The sequence below is a fragment of the Nomia melanderi genome, chromosome 5 (genome assembly GCF_051020985.1).
Source record: "Nomia melanderi isolate GNS246 chromosome 5, iyNomMela1, whole genome shotgun sequence".
NCBI classification, from domain to species: Eukaryota; Metazoa; Arthropoda; class Insecta; order Hymenoptera; family Halictidae; genus Nomia; species Nomia melanderi.
Window position 1 is genome coordinate 1172112 of NC_135003.1, and position 19160 is coordinate 1191271.

General features: G+C 35.6%; 1 protein-coding gene and 1 non-coding gene across 10 annotated transcripts in view; one reads left to right on the forward strand and one right to left on the reverse strand.

Annotated features, from left to right (window-relative positions):
* Positions 1–18459, forward strand: part of FAR1 (fatty acyl-CoA reductase 1) — a 97064-nt gene extending 78605 nt beyond the window's left edge. For 6 of the 9 annotated variants that reach the window (XM_076367948.1, XM_076367949.1, XM_076367950.1 and 3 more), the window contains 5 exons: positions 12186–12890; positions 13445–13693; positions 14201–14550; positions 15257–15853; positions 16502–18459. In XM_076367948.1, the coding sequence (XP_076224063.1) occupies positions 12678–12890; positions 13445–13693; positions 14201–14550; positions 15257–15853; positions 16502–16643 (1551 nt within the window). In that variant the 5' untranslated portion in view covers positions 12186–12677 and the 3' untranslated portion in view covers positions 16644–18459. Of the gene's footprint in view, positions 1–157; positions 218–10093; positions 10419–10487; positions 10756–12185; positions 12891–13444; positions 13694–14200; positions 14551–15256; positions 15854–16501 lie in introns of those variants that run through there. The other 3 variants (XM_076367955.1, XM_076367953.1, XM_076367954.1) reach the window with 3 other exon arrangements.
* The window catches only part of LOC116424784 (Imitation SWI), a 77094-nt gene that overhangs the window by 20135 nt on the left and 37799 nt on the right, over positions 1–19160 (reverse strand). The gene's annotated exons all lie outside the window — the stretch shown is intronic.

The following is a 19160-nucleotide window of genomic DNA, read 5'->3' on the forward strand; positions in this document are numbered from 1 at the left end:
CTCTCTCTCTCTCTCTTTCTCTCCCCCTTTCTCTCCCCCTTTCTTTCACTCTCTTTCTCTCTCTCTCCCTCTATCTTTCGCTCTCTTTCCCTCTGCACTTCTAGTGTTTCCCAAGTTTATCAGCGACGGATTGTTAACCCTTGGCAGTCCTGTATCGTCGAGGTAGACTCGACATTCGATTTGATTCCAGTCGTGTGCAGTGGGTGATGTTCTTTTTGTACGTTCAGTTGCCTAAGGATGTTATTTGGGTTTATAAATATTCTTGGATATTCATGCTTTTCCTGGCTAGCTTATATTGCTAACTGAGAATTTAGTTGAACCGATTGAATCGTATTAATGGAAACACTAAGAAATGGTGTATGCCTAAAGATAAATTTTATTTATGTTACGCGTTAACGCTAGATTTACGGATATTTGTTGTACAGCTTGTATTGTTTCCAGGAAGATAGGTGTTCGCTCGTATAGATCTTGGAAATTAGAGCTTCGGAAACGGGGAATTAGGATGCGTATTGATATAATTGCATTGATCAAAATCGACATCAACTTCTACTAAATAATGTTTGTAGAATGTAATATTCGTCAGTTTGACGGGTTCCGTAAATCCAGCGTTAAATAAACAGTGACACTTTAATTGGGTGACCTATATTTTTCTATCAGACTAATGAACGATTTTACTTATTTACATTGTATTCCAGGTGAATTGAACGACGTAAATTGTGGTAGGCGGTGGAAATGATACAAAGTAGAAAATATACAAAAATTTAATAAACTTCAATTAAGTTCTGCCAGAGAAATGTGTAGGACGCAGTGGACGCAGCAGAACTTCATAAAACGAAGTATATTATACTCCATTGCTCAATCTTTGCGAAGTAATTTGCATAACGCGATGACTCGAGTGATGAAACCCTGTATAGATTGTTTTATGAGATGTACATTCCAGCTCAGAACGCTGAGTCAACTTGACTCCTTTGTTTATAAAAACAAAACGCGAATAGAAATTTCATTTCGTATAAAATTGATCTAGATTACAAAGAGTTAATCATTTTAATTTTCTCAAAAGCGAGAATTTAAGCGATACAATTTCATTATACAATTTCAACTAATTTTTTCATGTAACGTCACTTCTCTTTCAATTATATCCATAGTTTTAAAAAAACTCAGTACATAATAACATGAAAAAAGGTGTTGTCCCGTAGATTAGCTTTTCCCATTCATACGAAGTTGTCAGAATCTTTAAGGTTACAATTGCTGTTATCAATACGAACTCCATATTGAGTTGTCGATTTTTACTGAAACTGATACAAGAGAAATATATTTGAGCTGTAATGTACCTCATCTTTGAAAGATGCGCTCGATAAACGCGTGTAAGTGTTTACATTAAGCAACACGAGTCTGCTGTATTTGACTGTGACATCTGTGTTCGTGAATGGACTCTGTTGTAAAGCAATGGTATTATATTCCGCTGGTTTAAAAATAATAGTAACAGTTGTCACAATTTCTTATCGAACATTGAAAAACTATTAAACTCTCGTCATCCTTGAATATCTGCCTTAACTGTCCTTAATATATCCCTGTCATGATCGAAGGAAATGTTGGACACCTGCGATCGACAGAGTTTAATACCCAGTATTAGGTTGAGTAATGAATTCGTTCCCATTTCGTTATAACAACATCTGGTGTTACTACTTTTATATGAAAGACGACATTTGCGCCGTTTTGCTCTATTAGTTTTTGTCATCTGTCTGGTACTTAATTTGTTCATCTGTCATGAGACTGTTTCTTTCTCTCGACTGTATACAATATTTGTATATTTTTCTTTACTCTACATTTTCAAATGATAAAACTTTTGCTTTCTATTTAACTTAAAAAATTCAGTCATTGTCATTCTTGTTTCTTTTTTCATTTTGTAAATGAACTATGATTTAGCATTCCATGAAAGAGAAATGAGAATCACGGTCGTATTGGACTTGGCCGTTATCGAAGTAAATGGAAACGGATCAATCGAATAGTGTTTATCTTTCTTCTTGTTTGCTCTGTTCTGTTATCATATAAAAGAGCTTCAGCAATCTCAAAATTCGGAGTATTTTGAAGGTTTGAAGGTTCTCAAAGGAACTCGATAAAAATGTCAGTCAACTTTCTGTCTATTAATCAATTAGCCATTTTCGACGAGTACACTCGTCGTGAAGAAATGACAAGATTTTGTGTTATAACGAGTATACTCGTTCAAAAACAGCTAACTGATTAATACGCGTAAAACTATTATTAATTCATTACACAAAATTTTATTTATTCCCGTTATTCATTAAAGTTTACTTATTTCCATTATCGTATAATTTTCATCTAAAGATATCCTTCTATTTAATTCGTGCTGCACCTTAACACTTACAGTTTCAATTCCTTCGAATAACCACCCCCAAAATCTCACCGAAGAATTATACAAAGTTATATTTCTTGAAAATAATTGTTGTATGTTACGTCATATTCAAAATACGGCACAGTGGTTCATTTTCTACGTGGACGAAGAAACGAAAATCCCTAAATTATTCTCATCGGGATTCCCTAAAGAATTTTACCTTCTCTCGTCCGTGTGTCCGACTCCATTGTTCCTGGAGGAGGAGAGGGCGAACTTCTTTCGAGTCGCTCGCTAAATACCGTTAATAATGCAATTACCTCGAGTGGGGTCTAAAATGGCGGACAAAAAGCAAGTGAGCAATTAGGTTCAGGGATTCGAGGGAATCGGGAAACGCTGTTTAAGGGTGAAGAGGATGATAGAGGGTACAGGCAACTCGGTCTCTTTATACGTTCGTTCTATCGGATACGGGGAATCCCCTGTGTGGCCTTGCTCGGAAGCAATTTCTTTGATCATTATAATCTTCATCCTACTATGGCACGAGTCACCATTGAACCCAGGTCGAACATCTGTAACAATCTTCTTTTCGCGTTGCAAGGATAATGCTACGCAACGACCCATAAAAACACGCCATAAAAACGCCATATTTGCTGATCGTAGATAGGTACACGTTTTTCGTTCAGTTTTTGTCTTCCTTATTTATTGAAGGTGAATATAGTTTTTTTTTTTTTTTAGAACTTCATCTATCTTACTTTGTATATAGTGATGCCCGCTTAAATTTCACCAAAATCCATACAGTTAAATTTCCAAGACTCACTCTTCTCCGATCAGTCAGTCCCACGAGCTCAACGAAGTCTCATCTCAGTAGGCAGGGATAGAGAATAAATACAATGAAAAGAGAGGAAATAGATTCACATCAATAGGATGCCGTGATTGTGAGAAGTAAACATGAAGAAAATTTCATTTTCCATGATTTTAATGCTATTTTTATAATTGTAGCAACAATGGATAATTGAGATTCGTCCGATTAAAACGAGCCCAAACAAGACGCAAGCCGGATTAATTTTACCAGTTTAATACTAATAATACATTTAAATATGTGGATGCTTCGAATCAATAAAACTAGTCCAATTTGCGTCGTGTTTGGACTCATTTTAATCGAGAGAACCTTAGTAATCTATTGGTATTACATTTATGAAAGTAAGATGAAAATGACTGAAAATTAAATTTTCTCTCATGTATGTTCATTTTCTTTAGCTCCGGTATAATGTTGAAGTATCGGGTCTCAACCGTCGGTGTTCAACGTGCTGCGTCAATGCTGCGTGCTGCTCAACCCTGCACGCGAGAATTTCATCATTGACATCTGAGTTTTGTGAAATTTAAGCGGGCATCATTGTACATCGAATGTGTATAATACTGTTAAAACGTTGATCGTTTGGGATAATGAGAACAAAATAATTATTTGTATAATTATAAGTTGCTCTCTGTGTATAATAATCAAATTATATGAAATATTAAAATACGTTGCATTTGCTAAATGATTTTAGTATCAGCATTTATGGAATGTCAATAATCAATAAGGTGAAGTGGAATAATCGGTACTAATCAATCAAATTAATTGCAGAACGAATTGTCTACAGCAAAGAATTAGAATTTTGTTGCCGTTCTGCTACTTTCATTAAAGGAAGTCACTGGAAATTGGTTATACATTTAGACAAAGTGATCATTCTTTTGTTGGCTATATAAGCGTATCCATTATAGAGTTGTAACAAGTTTATTCCTATTTAAATGACCTTTTTATCATTAATTTCACGGGGCAATGTGCTAGATGTGCTAAGCTTAAACTAATCAGGAACGATTTCCTGTTAATCACGGTTATGTGCATTTATAGCAAATCGCGACTAAATTCTCAGAATTGTAATATGCGGTTTTTGCTTCCAATTCAATTTGCCTATGATAGAATCTAGGAAAATAAGCATTCCAATTAGTCACAGAAAAATTTCCGTAGGTGCTTTTTACGGATCTCGAAGCGTATCGCTCTTGCGAAAATGTATCTTAGACGTTTCTCTATTTTCTAAACTGCCTCGCCTTGAATAGGTCGAAGTAAAAGTTGCTAGCTAAAGTCTACTGCCAAGATTATTTCAGTCTTTGACGGCGAACAGCTTACTATTTGGCAGAAAATGATTTGCACACGATCACTTTGCTATAAATTCATTAAAACGTAAGCCAATTGTAACTATTTTGTATTAAATTGTACAAAATGTTATATATAATTGTCACTAAAAACAGATTAGTTTGTACAGTAATTATTTGAGTGTTAGAGCGTGTATTGCTTACTATGCCTGCATTGTAGATATATCAAAAACTTACTATAATTGTTTTATACTAATTTATGCAAAATTTTCTTCATACTTTTATCGCAAACAGAATCTTCCGTGCCATTACTTCGCCAACGTTGACAAAATTACTTTTAATAAATAGGTACATAGTTCGATTTCTTATTTATACATCTATTATTTCGCAATTTTTGTTTAAATTGAATGTATAGCATTATTTTTACAATTGGACACAGTCCACAGTTCGATGATCAACACCTGTGTCTTTATCGTTTTCTGAAATCAGCATGGAATCGACGTGTCGTGTCTCCATACTCTAAATTTACACAAGTTACGTCATATTTCTCATAACTCCCGGCTGAAATTGATAACGTACTCGTTAGACGTGATTCTGTGAGTAATTATGCCGGATGATATCCAAAGTTTGCGATAAAATAAAGCCTACTCAGAATTTTATCGTACCAGGAATTTTCGGTTCACGGTTGTATTCATGTCTTTTAATGGAAAATGTAACCAGAAACACTCGAACAGGGGAACAGAAATTGATACTGTGTAAAATAGCCTACAATCAATTGAACACGCTAGTCCAAAAGTAAATAAAAGGTAATATTTGATCATATATATATTTTTTTTTTATCAAAAATGTAAACTTTTAATTTCGCTTTTAAGGTTTCTGAGTATTGTTTACGTATTATAGAGTTATAATAAATAATAGTAATTAATTATTGTCACAAATAATAACAAGCAAACAATAGAATACAGTAAAGTTCAGTAAGAAAATTATAAAAATTCTCTATTATGTATTGTATTACGAAATGTATATTCATGCAAACATTCGAAGTCCATTAGTGAGAGATAAAAGAAGCTGAATTCCTGTAAATTGTTGTCCCCTGAATAGTGAGACGTGTAGACTATTTGTGACGTATTCCGGTGGATATTTTTAGGGAAAAAATAGCCGCGTTACGTAAACTCGATAATTAGTAGTTTGTACCGTTGACAATACTATTACCAGTCGAAAAATGTTATCGCGTCCGATAAAAAAAAGAATAAATGGTACAAAAAAAGTATATTCTTTTTAAACGTTTATCTATAGATTACAATAATACTTGTAAATGTTGATTACGTTTAATGGCAGGTATAATAAACTTATTTTAGATTTCAATCAAATTATCTTTTGTTCGTTATCAAATCATAACTGGAACATAAAAATGTTACATAAGATTTATTCACTGTCTGTCAAGAATTCTATAAAAATCTCGAAAATAAATATTTAAAAATAAATCTATACGTATGTACAATATATACTATTGACTGAAACAAAATGGACGATACATAGTTCAATGTGGTTACATTCAATGAAGTGAAGTTATTTGTCTTCAAATTTCCTTTAGATAGACAAGATATTTTAGCTAATTTAATAATTATAAATCATATAGTGTGAATCTTTAATTGTCACAAGGTTTTAAGATTTTAAAGCGAAATTAAGGGTAAGAAGAGGGAAAGCAGCGTTCGGGTTTCATGCTAGCCTATATTTTCCACAGAAATCCTATAGAACCGCTATGCAAAACTTGGCCCAGATCAGTTAAAGGGTTTAGAAGTTCACAAGCTCACAAGAAACGAACGGACATTGTATTTTATATGCATAACACACAGAATGACACAAATATAACAGATAGTTAGTATAATATGCAGGAAATGATTATTTTGTATGACAAAGTACATAAAAGATATAGGATAAAATTGCTCCGTCTGAAAACTCATTTCTGAAGAAACTATTTTCGTAAAGAACAGTTCTTCAGCTAGGAATATTATTATATGATATTCGATTATGGAACTTTATGCAAAATATAAACGTTTAAGAATACAATTGAAAAATCAGAATTACGATAGAAAATTGTTTTTCCAGGTAAACGTCATAAACAGACACTACGCTTCATAGACTTTCATTACTTGTTAAAATCGTGGGGATTCTATCAAAATTTTGCATTCCCAAATTTCCCATAAATGCATAAAAATCCACAATCTACTTATTACTATTCTGTACATGATTATGATACAGAGACTCATATGATGTTGACAATAATAATATATTTTTACTAACATCAATATCAAAAAACGTGGATTCTCATGAAATTCCGCAGTCCGTTCATTACAATCGAAGTCGGTCAAGATCCTTCCTTAAACACTATTTTTATTTATAAAATCCCAGTTGGAAAGTGCTCGACGAGAAATCCACAAGCCTCGCGCGCAATTGTTCGCCGATGGGTTAAGTAAAAATCCATCAGTCGGTTTGTCGCGATTGTGGGGCCATGTATGTGTACGTAATCGGTGATTTCGCGATTGTCCCGGCGATCGTCGCACCGAACGGAGCCACTGAAATATTAATTGCATCGCTAGACGTTCCACGGTTCGAGTGGATTTCGTTAGCTTCCCCCTCCCCCTTCATTCCCGATTTTCGTCGTGGAAACGGCCTGATCGATGCGAACTCGATGTTAATGAGCCCGTTCCTTGTTAGGCGAGCGGAGGTTGCGTCTGATATCCTCGAAACGAGGCGAGATTGCGCTCCTCTGACATTGGTCGCTTCGATTATGCGAATTAGGAGCACTTACGTTAACCGATTATGCTCGAAGAACCTTCGGTGAGCAAAAGCGCGACAGGGTAATGCGAAGAAGCTGCACAAACGACGAGGAAGAGTGTTCTTCTCTTCGCCGCGTCGCTGACGCTTGATTTCCGTCGACGATATATCAGGCCGTCGCATAAATTCACGACGACTTTTATGTCGATACATACACGACCCGTTCACGGACCGCACTGACTAACCCAGACATGTTTTTTAATTCATTGACCCAATCACTCGCTGAAACGGTTAACCCCTTGGCGTATTATTTACTTTCGCTACTAAGCTCGTGTAACATTATATTATACTATCGACAGTTTGGAAGAAACACAAATAAATTTTCGATTCTACTGCAAGTGCAAATGCACTTCGAAAATAATTTGTACACCTTCAAGCGACCGGGAATGCTATTTCCGCTAAACAATAAATCTGCCAAATGAAAAATGATGAAGAAGAATTAGGGGAATGGGTTTATTCAATTTTGTACGGTTTATTTTGAAAGTTTGCACAGTTGTGATGGACGGACGTAAGCGTTAATTGATAATAGCAAAATAGTTTTTCTCTTCTAAATAGATTTTTATTAAATTATTTTAGAAATCTTCATTGAGAGTCTCACTCGTCATTGTGTGACAGGGGGTTAACTTCACTTGCTGAATATTTTAAGATTTTATGTTCTGTTTCGTATATTTTTGCTTACTCACAATAATTCTATGTGTTATCAAAAATCATAATAACATCAAAGTATTGAATTACATATTTTCCAGTATTTTTAATGAAATATTTTTAGACTTTCTTTACATGTTTGCTTTCTCGAATCATTTGATTCTACAAATTATTAGGCTGCTCGTAAAATACGCGATAACTGCAAAAGCAAGTGTTCATCAACTGATAGAATCAATGAAAAAGAAAAAGAATGTACCTTTTATACAATACATAAAAACTATATTGATATTAAGTTATAACCGAAGATATTCATATTACAACTGAATAGATAAATGAAGTAATAAAAATAAATAAGAATGATTACTTATTTATTGGAAGCAGCAGATCAAGGTGAAAGTGATGGTAATGCCATGATTGCAAGAGAGTTTAACGCGAGAATTGGTAGCAAAGGGAAAAGGGTAAAAAGGGTAGGAGGGGCTATAATCGAAAGGAAGTTGAAATATGAGATCATAAATGAGGAATATTCGAAGCTGTTGAAAATAGTGAAAGAAAATTCTTAGAGGAGCACGGAGGGAGGCAGATACATCATAAACAACAGCTCTGCCTTGTAACGTGTAATACAAATAAAGATAACTAAAGGAGGCAAACTTTACGCGTTCTTTATAGGTCTAAAAGGAAAATATGCTGCGGTGAATAATGCAATATTATTTTTTCTTAGGGAAGAAGAAGAAATAAGAAAATATTTAAATTGAGACTTCTAAGTGTTGGGGGTGTTCTGTTCTCATAAAAAAATGTTTAAGTCTACAACTTAAGGATTGCAAAGTGTCAGACTCATAGGTCGATTTTAAAAATGAATTTGTTTTCGTTCTACAAAAAAAATATTTCTAAAACTGTTTACTGTATATGTTACTCTTTTCTGTAGAGTAATTAAAAATTGGAAATGTTTCGAACTATCGCAGATAGGTTGTATATGTCATTACTAGTATACCGTGTATAGCAGTGAACAATAAAGGGTTATAAGGTCAGTGAAAAAAAATACTATCCGATGAGGCATCTATTAAGAACTCCACCGTATAGCAATTGATTAATTCCACTCCTAACGTATCGATGCTCGTTGTGGTGATTGAATATTCCATTGCTGGTAAAGGTGCATTCACTCGTCCATGAAATTGTTCTAGTAAAGTTTGTAATGGATGCTCTTCTTATTTCGTAAGAAAACATCGGTAAAACCACATTCCTCCTAAGGCTGCTGTCTTCTAAAATCATCCTATGCGTTAATAGTAACTGGAAACATTTGTTGCATGTCTCTTAAATTTACAAAATAGTAGGTGTCCATAAAAACAGCGTGGTCATTGAAAATAATATAACCAATTACAGATATACTTAAATGAAAATTCATAAATATTCGGTCCTCTGAAATAGATCAATTCTATGGATCTTGCAGACGTAAATGGTGTCCCCTTTCGTAATATGAAAGATTCCAAACCATTTCTTTCCTTATAAAATATTACAAAGTTTTATATTCATTGTTAACTCACATCTGAAGGTAATAGGAAATTGTAGAAAATGATTATAATTGATTTCACTACTAGAGTACTGAACGTGCTGCAGTAAGATCCATTAAAAAATAAACAAATACTCATTAACAATTCAAATTTGAAATGCTAATGACAGGTCGGTAATTGAAAACAACTGTAGTTACTAGAATAGACGTAAAACGTTAAATAGTCACTGATAATTGCCGTTCAAACATTTTTCACTGAAAATCAGTATCGAGAAATGACATTGCTCACCTGTTATTTACAATGTTAGCTCGAGTACTTCAAGGAAAACGTTAATACGTACGAAGAAAAGCACTTTACGTCAGAACGTTGAAAATGTAGAAATCTTCGACCAATTAAAACTGAAACGAACGAAATGTCTAAATGTTGTAGAATTTTATCGGTGCCAGTTTTTCGATCTGGAAATAATTTGAAAACTACTCACCGTTTCCCGCGGCGTGCCTCTTTCCGCGGGATCGTCGGGAACCGCGTGAGCAACATTAAACCGCTCCCACTCGCGCGATATTATGATTTAGAAAATGTTCTATCGAGTGGAACGTACGCGCGCCGCGAGATAAGGATGCCGGTTGATAATGTTCCCCAGTTTTTTTCGCGCGAAACGTGTCCGCACGCTGACGAAAACAGCGTCGTCGCCGATTCCGACTGATAAATTCGTAACTCCAACGATCTGCTAGTGTTTCTCGCTTTTCCTTATTTAATTCGCACATTTTCCCATGGGAATTATCCTCGCGGTTCGTCATGTGAGATGATATCAACGGTATCTTCGGCGAAACTATGTTCTCTACTTGGAAATTTGGTGGAAGGGCGGGTCGCTTTCTCAAGAACGACGTGACGCTCTTGACGTGTCCCTTTACACGTTCCACTCAGATGTTCCAACGGGTTCGAAAATTGTAATGTCTTATTAGAATTTATTAGGATTATTGTTATTCGAAAATTGTGGAATTATTCGGTATCTTAGTGAACGTCGAGGGGAATTCAATTAAAATTGAAATGTATTTCGGATGGATTCGCGTTTATTGACACGTTCACCTTTGTGTATTATGAAAGTGATGTAAAACCTGTTTTTGATTGACGCTGAATGATTTACGTGTAATTTGGTGGAAACTTTTCATTTGTAAACAATTTACAGTTTATGTTTCGAAGTGTCTACGCACTGCCAACGATTGAAAATTTGTTGACAAATAACGTTGCATAAGTTTTTGTTGTGAAAATTCCGTGAGACCATTTGTAAGTTTACCGATAAAAATATATTAGAGTTATTAGTTAACTCAATGGACTTTATTAATATTGTCGAATCTTAGATATCTCAAGGAAAACAGACTTACGTACGTTTGTACCAAACATGAGTATAAGAACCGCAATAAAATGAAAAGTATAATTAAATTCGGTGTCACGTATAATTTAATATTACCGTAATAAAATCATTAATAGAGGAAGTAAATCCTTGTTTTCCTATAATCTTCGTGAATTGAAGTCAGAAAGTTTTATTTAACATTTTTATTTTATATGAAATTTCAATTTTATGAGATTTTTTATTGAGGCCTTTTGTTTTTGACAAACGTGAACCACATTATACTGCTGTGGGTAACATACCTTTTTTCTTTTAAATAATATATTTACTGTGCTCAACACCGACCACTCCAAGTATAATTACGTCCAGCAGTTCAAACAAGTTTTTCAGTTGTTGTTTTTTAAATGTGTGTAAACAAATTTTAGGAAAATAATCATAAAATAACACGTTTCGTTGTGCAAAACATAAATAAATGATTATTGCCATAACATTTCATAAATTGTGTTCAAATATACTGAATCTCTTCATTGGAAATTAGTTTGTATTTTATATCGAACCTGTATAAATTTTATACAATTTAAATGTTGTATAAACATTCAAAATTCAGACGTGGTAGTACCGTTCCGTTACTACAGTGTTTCATTCATACTTTTCAGTTGAATGGTAACCGGACTGATATGAGGGTGCTCATGCAAACAATTTATTATCGAATAAAAGTAGAAAAGATGAAACTCTAACAGAAAGTTGTTTCATTATTTCAAAGATGTAATGATTTGCATTTTATAGCACCTCACTTTATTTAACAGCATATATCAGGTTTCGCAAATGTATAGTCAATTCATAGTGAGATTTCATAAAAGTGATAACAATTAAACAGTAAAAGTTATACCATAAAAATCAAAATAAAGAAAAATTTGCTTTCGTCGACTAGAAAAGTATTTCTAATAATAAATTAAAATATTAATTCTCCTTAAAATACACAGTATTTCCTATTTTACACACACAAATTTGCAGACACCATAAACGCCTAAAGATCCGCAATGTATCACCAACAATAACAAGTCACTCTAGCTCAGACTCATTACCTAATTCCAAATGTAATGATTTCAGAATAAAGTTCAGTAAAATTTCTATTTCCCGTTCGATGGGACGAATTTATTCGAATTTCCTTTTCTGCAGATCGTTCGATAAAACTCTAAACCAGTATCAGCATTCGCGGTCTAGTCTGTACGAAAAAAAACATAAGAAAAAGAAAATGTGGTCGACTCGTGGGAGAGGAGAATCAGAATCCCGCTTGAACGTCGCGAGATAAGCACGAGAACTCGTCTACAAGCGCTAATTCCCATCTTTCTTTCTCTGTTTTCAGCTGAGTAAGAACTGTGGTCGCAGGAGGCACGAAATGATTCCAGTAGAAATTAAATCCATTCGCAGCCTGCTTGGAAAACCCCGGAACGGCGTGAACTTGTGCCAGTTTTCGTTGCGTCTTTCGAAAAATCTGTTCCCTTATCTGTGAGCGAGAGTTCCTTTCACTGTACAGTTCGACCAGAAAGGAAGTCGAAAATTCAAGGAAATCCGTAGCAAACGGATAAGAGAGATACACGAAGTATCGAGGAAAGAGAAAAGTCAGAAGACAGATTGTATCGAGACCAAAGAAACAGCCGAAGAAGAAGCACAGAATAACCGGAAGTTGGCTATTCTTTGATCTTGAACAAAAAAAAAAGAGCTTCCGCGGGGGAAGATAGATACAGTGGAAAGCAGCATTCTCTTGTCGGCACGCGGAAGGTTTTTCTGGAGCCTTCCCTTTGTATAAAGGAAATTAATTAAGGATTATTTCGTTTCGCGACAACAGACCGGCAAAATGAGCACAATGACCGCCACCCAACACACGTCCGTAAAGGACTTCTACAGGGACAGATCCATCTTTATCACGGGCGCCACTGGTTTCATGGGCAAGGTGCTCGTCGAGAAATTGCTTAGATCTTGTCCGGGCATTAAAAACATTTATGTGTTGATGAGACCCAAGAAGGGTCAAGAAGTTCAGCAGAGGCTGCGGGAACTGCTGAATGCACCGGTAATGCCATTTACTTATTTGTTCGATTATAAACCAGCTTAAAAAATGGAAACCGATTTTTTCATTTAATTGGTAATTAACCAACAAGTCTTTTGAGGAACAGGACGTAACAATTTCTTTTAAAGTTATTACTTATAGAAAATTATTAACCCTTTGCACTCGGAAATTTCTCACTAGAAATATTTAACATTATTTGACGAGGCGAAGATGACATTCCTTGAAACTTGAAGGGAAATCACAAGTACATTGAGGAACAAAGTTATTTTATTCCAATATTTCACGTATCAAGGCATTATACAAAGTTCAACATTAAATATCAGATTTTATAGCTTTACCGCGTCAAATCAAACGGTGACTGAGAATCGCCTTCCGAGTGCAAAGGGTTAAGCTCTTTTCAAGTACTGAGTTGACAACACGTGTTTCAGATAAAAGTCGTAGAGAACGTAATATTTCAGTAATTTGTAAATGATGAAAGTGAAAAGAGAATGATACGTAATGATTGTTGTATGATAATATGACAGTATTGTAATGTGAATGTATTCTGATTTTGTTAGCTGTTCGACAAATTGCGACGGTACCGTCCCCACGAGCTTTCAAAAGTGATTCCTGTGGCCGGGGACATAACAGAACACGAATTAGGAATCTCGGAAGCCGATCAGAATATGCTGATACGATACGTATCTATCGTCTTCCACTCCGCTGCCACAGTAAAATTCGACGAGGCACTCAAGCTGTCCGTCACTATCAACATGGTCGGCACAAAACAGCTCTTAAACCTGTGTCATCGGATGGATAATTTAGAAGTAAAATTTCTTCCCTTATACTTCACATCTCGCCGTTTCCTTTGACGCAACAAAACATTTTATGTTCCCAATCTTAACAGCCATTCACAAATTACACATTATTATATAGTATTTTCATTCTTTGCTAGATTCTTTTATTCGTGGATGTTCAGTTTTTGATAACATCTGTCTTCGACACTGTTGGTCGAACGTACTTCGACACTCATTAACAAATGCCTGGCATTCAATTGATCAGTAAATATTTCATTCAGTTGTCAAATCGTCATTCAATTTTTCTATAATGCTGTTTAGCTTTTTATACACTCGCAAACATTTTCAATGGAAGTCAATACCATTGATTATCGACCAATTCAAACAATTTCAAGTTGTCACTGAAACACCTACAAACAATGCATTAACGTTGACACAATCGTCCCAAAGGGAAATTTTCCCCGGCAATTGAATCCATTTGTTTCATTCATACAGTGATCGAAGAGAAATTTTGATGGATTAATTATTATTTTTCAGGCTTTGGTCCACGTGTCAACAGCGTACTGCAATTGCGACCGCACAGACGTCGCCGAGGAGATTTATCCGCTCTCAGCCGAACCCGAGCATGTAATTGCCTTGACGAAGGTCATGGATGCCAGAATGGTGGACGACATTACGCCGACTTTGATCGGCAGGCGGCCGAACACATACACGTTCACCAAAGCCCTGACCGAGAGGATGTTACAGTCGGAGACCGGTTATTTGCCGGTTACGATCGTCAGACCTTCGATCGTGTTGTCCTCGCTGAAGGAACCGGTAGCTGGTTGGGTGGACAACTGGAACGGTCCAACCGGAATTATTGCCGCTGCTGGCAAAGGTTTCTTTAGGTACGATGAACTGAAGCATGCACGTGTTAACCCTTCCTCAAACAAACATTTTTACATCAATCTTTAGAACAGTCGACATTTTTTCATAAAAACAGTGTCTTTTCTGCCATTCTTTTTTTTAATGTGTACATATACACTGTTATTATTATTCACTAACTAATTATACTATTATATGTTATTCATTCGTCTTACTAATAGGAATGGAAAATTACATGAATTTTGCAAGGCACTCAGTGCGTTAAGTTTTCTAGATACTTTCTAAAACGTATTCCTCGGAAACTCGTTGATACTTTTTTCATCCATTCGACCAACATCACTTGTTATGTTTTAACACTTTGATCGCCATGTCACCTAAACTTGAGTAACATAATTTTTCACATAAATGTAAAACTTAATTCTCTCAGTGACATATCGAAGAAATCGAATTTTCTGGGATCTATAAGATACCAGAAAATTAAGAGAGCAATCTCTGAACAATCTTGACTTTTCAGTTTCTGTTTCGTTAGGAAAAAATTACTTTGATCGTATGCGTAGTTTAATGAGCGTCGATCGGCCGACCAACTTGTTGAAGTAAACGTGAATATACGTGAACACGGAATTCTTCTGTGTTCTTAGTAAATTGTTAATGACAAAGTAATTCTGGCGAACGCGTTTGCGAAGAAAGTCATAGAGCGAAGGGCTAATATTCACACGCACATGGTTGCAGGACTATGCTGTGTTACGAGGACAAGATAGCAGACTTGGTGCCAGTCGACATAGTGATCAATCTAATGATTTGCGCGGCATGGAGGACTGCGACGAATCGCACGAAAACGATCCCGGTTTACAATTGTTGTACAGGCCGACAGAACCCGATCACTTGGAAAAAGTTCGTTGATTTGATATTCAAGTATACGCGGATGCATCCACCGAACGACGTAATCTGGTATCCGGGTGGCCAATGCCGCACTTCCACTGTAATGAACAGTTTATGCAGGCTCTTCCAGCACATGCTGCCAGCACACATTTTAGATTTTGTTCTGCGGCTAAAGGGCAAGCCCAGTATCATGGTCGGCATACAAACGAAACTCCATAAAGCGACGCAATGCCTGGAGTATTTTAGCACGAATGAATGGAACTTCTCCGATGACAATGTTCGACTGTTAGGCGAACAGCTCAGCCCGGAAGATCGGCAGACCTTCATGTTCGACGTACGGGAAATTGACTGGCCGTCGTATTTGGAACATTATATACTTGGAATACGGCATTTTATTCTGAAGGAGAACCCGGACACGCTACCAGCTGCTCGTTCACACGTTAGAAAGTAAGTATTCCGGAAAGTTTTCAGCTTCGGGAAAGTTTATGTAATAGTCGCTTCGAATCACGGATTCATCTTCGAAAGACTCGTAAATTTTTATACATGAGCATTGGGAAGAAGTTGTAAACGAGGAAATATTGCGAAACGTTCTATTGATTCTTCACGAATGTAGATCGAAATATGAAGATTCAAGTGTTCCGGATTAAATCTGGGTTAGATTCTGTTACATTGTCACATCGTATACTAATATTCGCATTAGCATTTATGATTTAGGTGATTTGGAACAATTGCTGGTTATGCGACGTTTGGTGTAACCCTAAGATGATGGACAGCCATCTTGACTCATAATAGAATTTTCATCGTATACGAGTTTCAGAAGAGGAGATGATTTAGCGAAAAAAATATAAATGTTAGAAATTTACTTATTACAAAAGAAATAGATACTGCCAAGTTAGCCCGTTCGTTTGTATCTGATTACAAGATTACTTATTTTAATCAGGCTACAATGTAATTCACATTACACTGCCAACAAGTTTCAGTTCTTTTCAAAGAATTCAATGTCAAGATGCAGTTGGGAATTTTTATAGATTTTCGTACATTTCTGAAGAATGTAATTTTATTATATGTAATTCGTTACTGATTTTTCTGTTTCAGGTTATATTGGATTCAGAAAGTCGTTCAAATGGGGATTCTGGTGGCAGTGCTGCGTTTCTTGTTGTTGCGCAGTTCCATAGCTCGGACTGCATTTTTCTCACTACTGTCTATCGTGTTACGCGTGTGCCGCATGATTGTTTGACGGCTCAGAACCATTGTTGTGGATCGCGAAAAGCGTCATGAGAAACACAAGCTAACCGTAAAGCATAATTTAAAGGTGCGGATTATCCTTCGACTTCATTGCTCGACGTTCCCGGCGATAAATCGCTATGTTCACACATCCCATGGGTTGGCCTTTTCGATGTTTCTATTTGTTCGTAAATAAATTAGCGTTTGGTAGAGGTGTATAATTGCGCAAAGTGTGTGTGTCGATTGTTCAAAGAAAAAAAAAGAAGTAAAAACACGTTTTAAAAGGAAAAACGGGAGAAAAGGGAGACAAAGGGGAAATAAAAACGGTAGTTACTTAGTTTAGGGTGTTGCCTACCGATTTCGCTGATTTTTGGATATGTTGACGGAATTCTAACCAACTTTTTCCTATATATGTATAAATCCTTTTGGCTAAACATTCACAAGTAACACAACTCTCTCCGCTGTAGTAATCTGCGCTGCCGATTAGGGGGCCCAAGCATGATATAATGTACAATAAAACAACATATTGTTTGAATCGGTAAACGTGCACATTCAAATCACGTTCCTTTTAATGTAGTAATTTTAAATCTGCATCGTGTTTTTACGCGTTTTTTGTATACATTTGTTATATACAATATCTTATTACATATAATTATTCCACTTCTTACAGTTTCTTATAAATTACTTTACGCTTTATTAAAAATTCGGTTAAATTGTCATAATTCTCACAAATGTCTAAAAATTCGTGTAATTTCATTTTATACGCGTTCTAAATTTTGTGTTAAATACTTAAATATATACACTAATTTGAATTATGCTGACGCTTTAGCGACACATAAATTTCACAGCAAGTAATTCCGACCACCATTTTGGAAGGACTGATCATCTTTGACTTACAATCAAGAAAAATGAGGAAACCTTTTACGAAACGTAAGAGGTTCTCCACCATATTTAAGTACCCAGCATTTCTTCTTTTATGGTGACAAAAGCTACATAGCTTTTCCCATTCAACTCCCATAAACTTTTCTTCGACGACTGAACTATTTGAAATAGAAACTACAGTGGTAATACCAATCTTCATAATATTAACATATCTTGTAAAAATTGTTGCTCTGAACAACTTTCTCCTTTAATAAAAATAATAGCAATTGGTATTGGTATTGGTTCGGGTAGTTTCCTTAGGGGGGGACTCTTTTACTTTATAATTGTTAACAATCCTTCCAGTCTAAATCCGGCAATTTTTAGGCAATTGTAAAGTAAAAGATTCTATTTTTACAATGTACGTCGATTTTGCGAAAATTGGTCTTACCGCCACGGTTTTTGTTTCAATTGGTTCACCGGTTTTATCCTATGGACTCTGGTCCACTGCGATATGTTTATAGAAGCGGTAGAAAAGCAGTCGCCTCAGGCCGACGACATGCTGGCTCGGACGTGCACATATAAACATATAGGATAAAGTTACTTAGAATTACGTTTCCGACAATGTATCAAAAATCAGCGAAATCGATGGGAAACACCCTAAACTAAATAATTACCATAAAAACTAATGCAGAATCGAGAAACAATGTGTGTACTCGAAAAGCTTTCAAAAATCATTATTATTGTAAAATCCTTTGTTATTTCGAAATGATCCTCGACGGTAGAGAGAGAAGGAAAGAAAGAAAGAAAAAGAGAAAGTGGGGGTGAAAGAAAAAGAGAAAGAGAGAGAGAAAGAGAGAGAGAGAGAGAAAGTGAAAAAGAAAGAAAGAGAGAGAGATAGAGAAAGAAAGAGTGAGAGAGAAAGTGAGAGAGAAAGAAAAGGAGAAAGGAAAAGGAAGAATATTAGAAAGGAGATCTTTCTTTCTTTCGTGATCAACTTGCGTAGTCTTCTTGTTCAAGGAAGCATCACAGAGAAGAGGAAAAAAACGGAAAGTGAAGCTCATTTTTAATGACCGTTTCTCTTATGTAACGCATTTCGTTCTCGAACATCGATATTTCGCATATCGTTGGTTTGTAATGTCACGAAGTCATGGGTATTTGTTTGGTCAAGTCGATCACCGAGGGAGCAATCCAGTACACCTGGAGTTTTTCTTGTTGTTCGTCTCGGTGTTAGCTTGCGGTACTATCACGTGCATCGTCGCAAAACGAGTACGACGCGTGAGAACTCCGAGAGCCGGCAGTTCCGTAGGAATAGATTCGATATACCATGAAAACTTGTGATTTGCAATGTCGGCATTTCGTTGAGCTTTTTTCCCTTTTTTTATAATGATGTTTTCAAATCGATTTCCTTGACTTTCTTTTTTTTTTACTGTCGACAACGTATTATCGTATTCCGTGTATCCCGTTGCCGAAGACACACGTCCCACTGCTTTGTTTTGCCAAATGAGGAGTATGGTAAACCTGAATTTAATATTAATTGTAGAAATAAATCAATTGCGCTATTATAAAAAAATATATGTATCATATATCTCGTATATATTATATGTGTAATGTATATATATATGATATATATGTATCTATATGTAAATGTATTTTAACATGGCCAAAAATA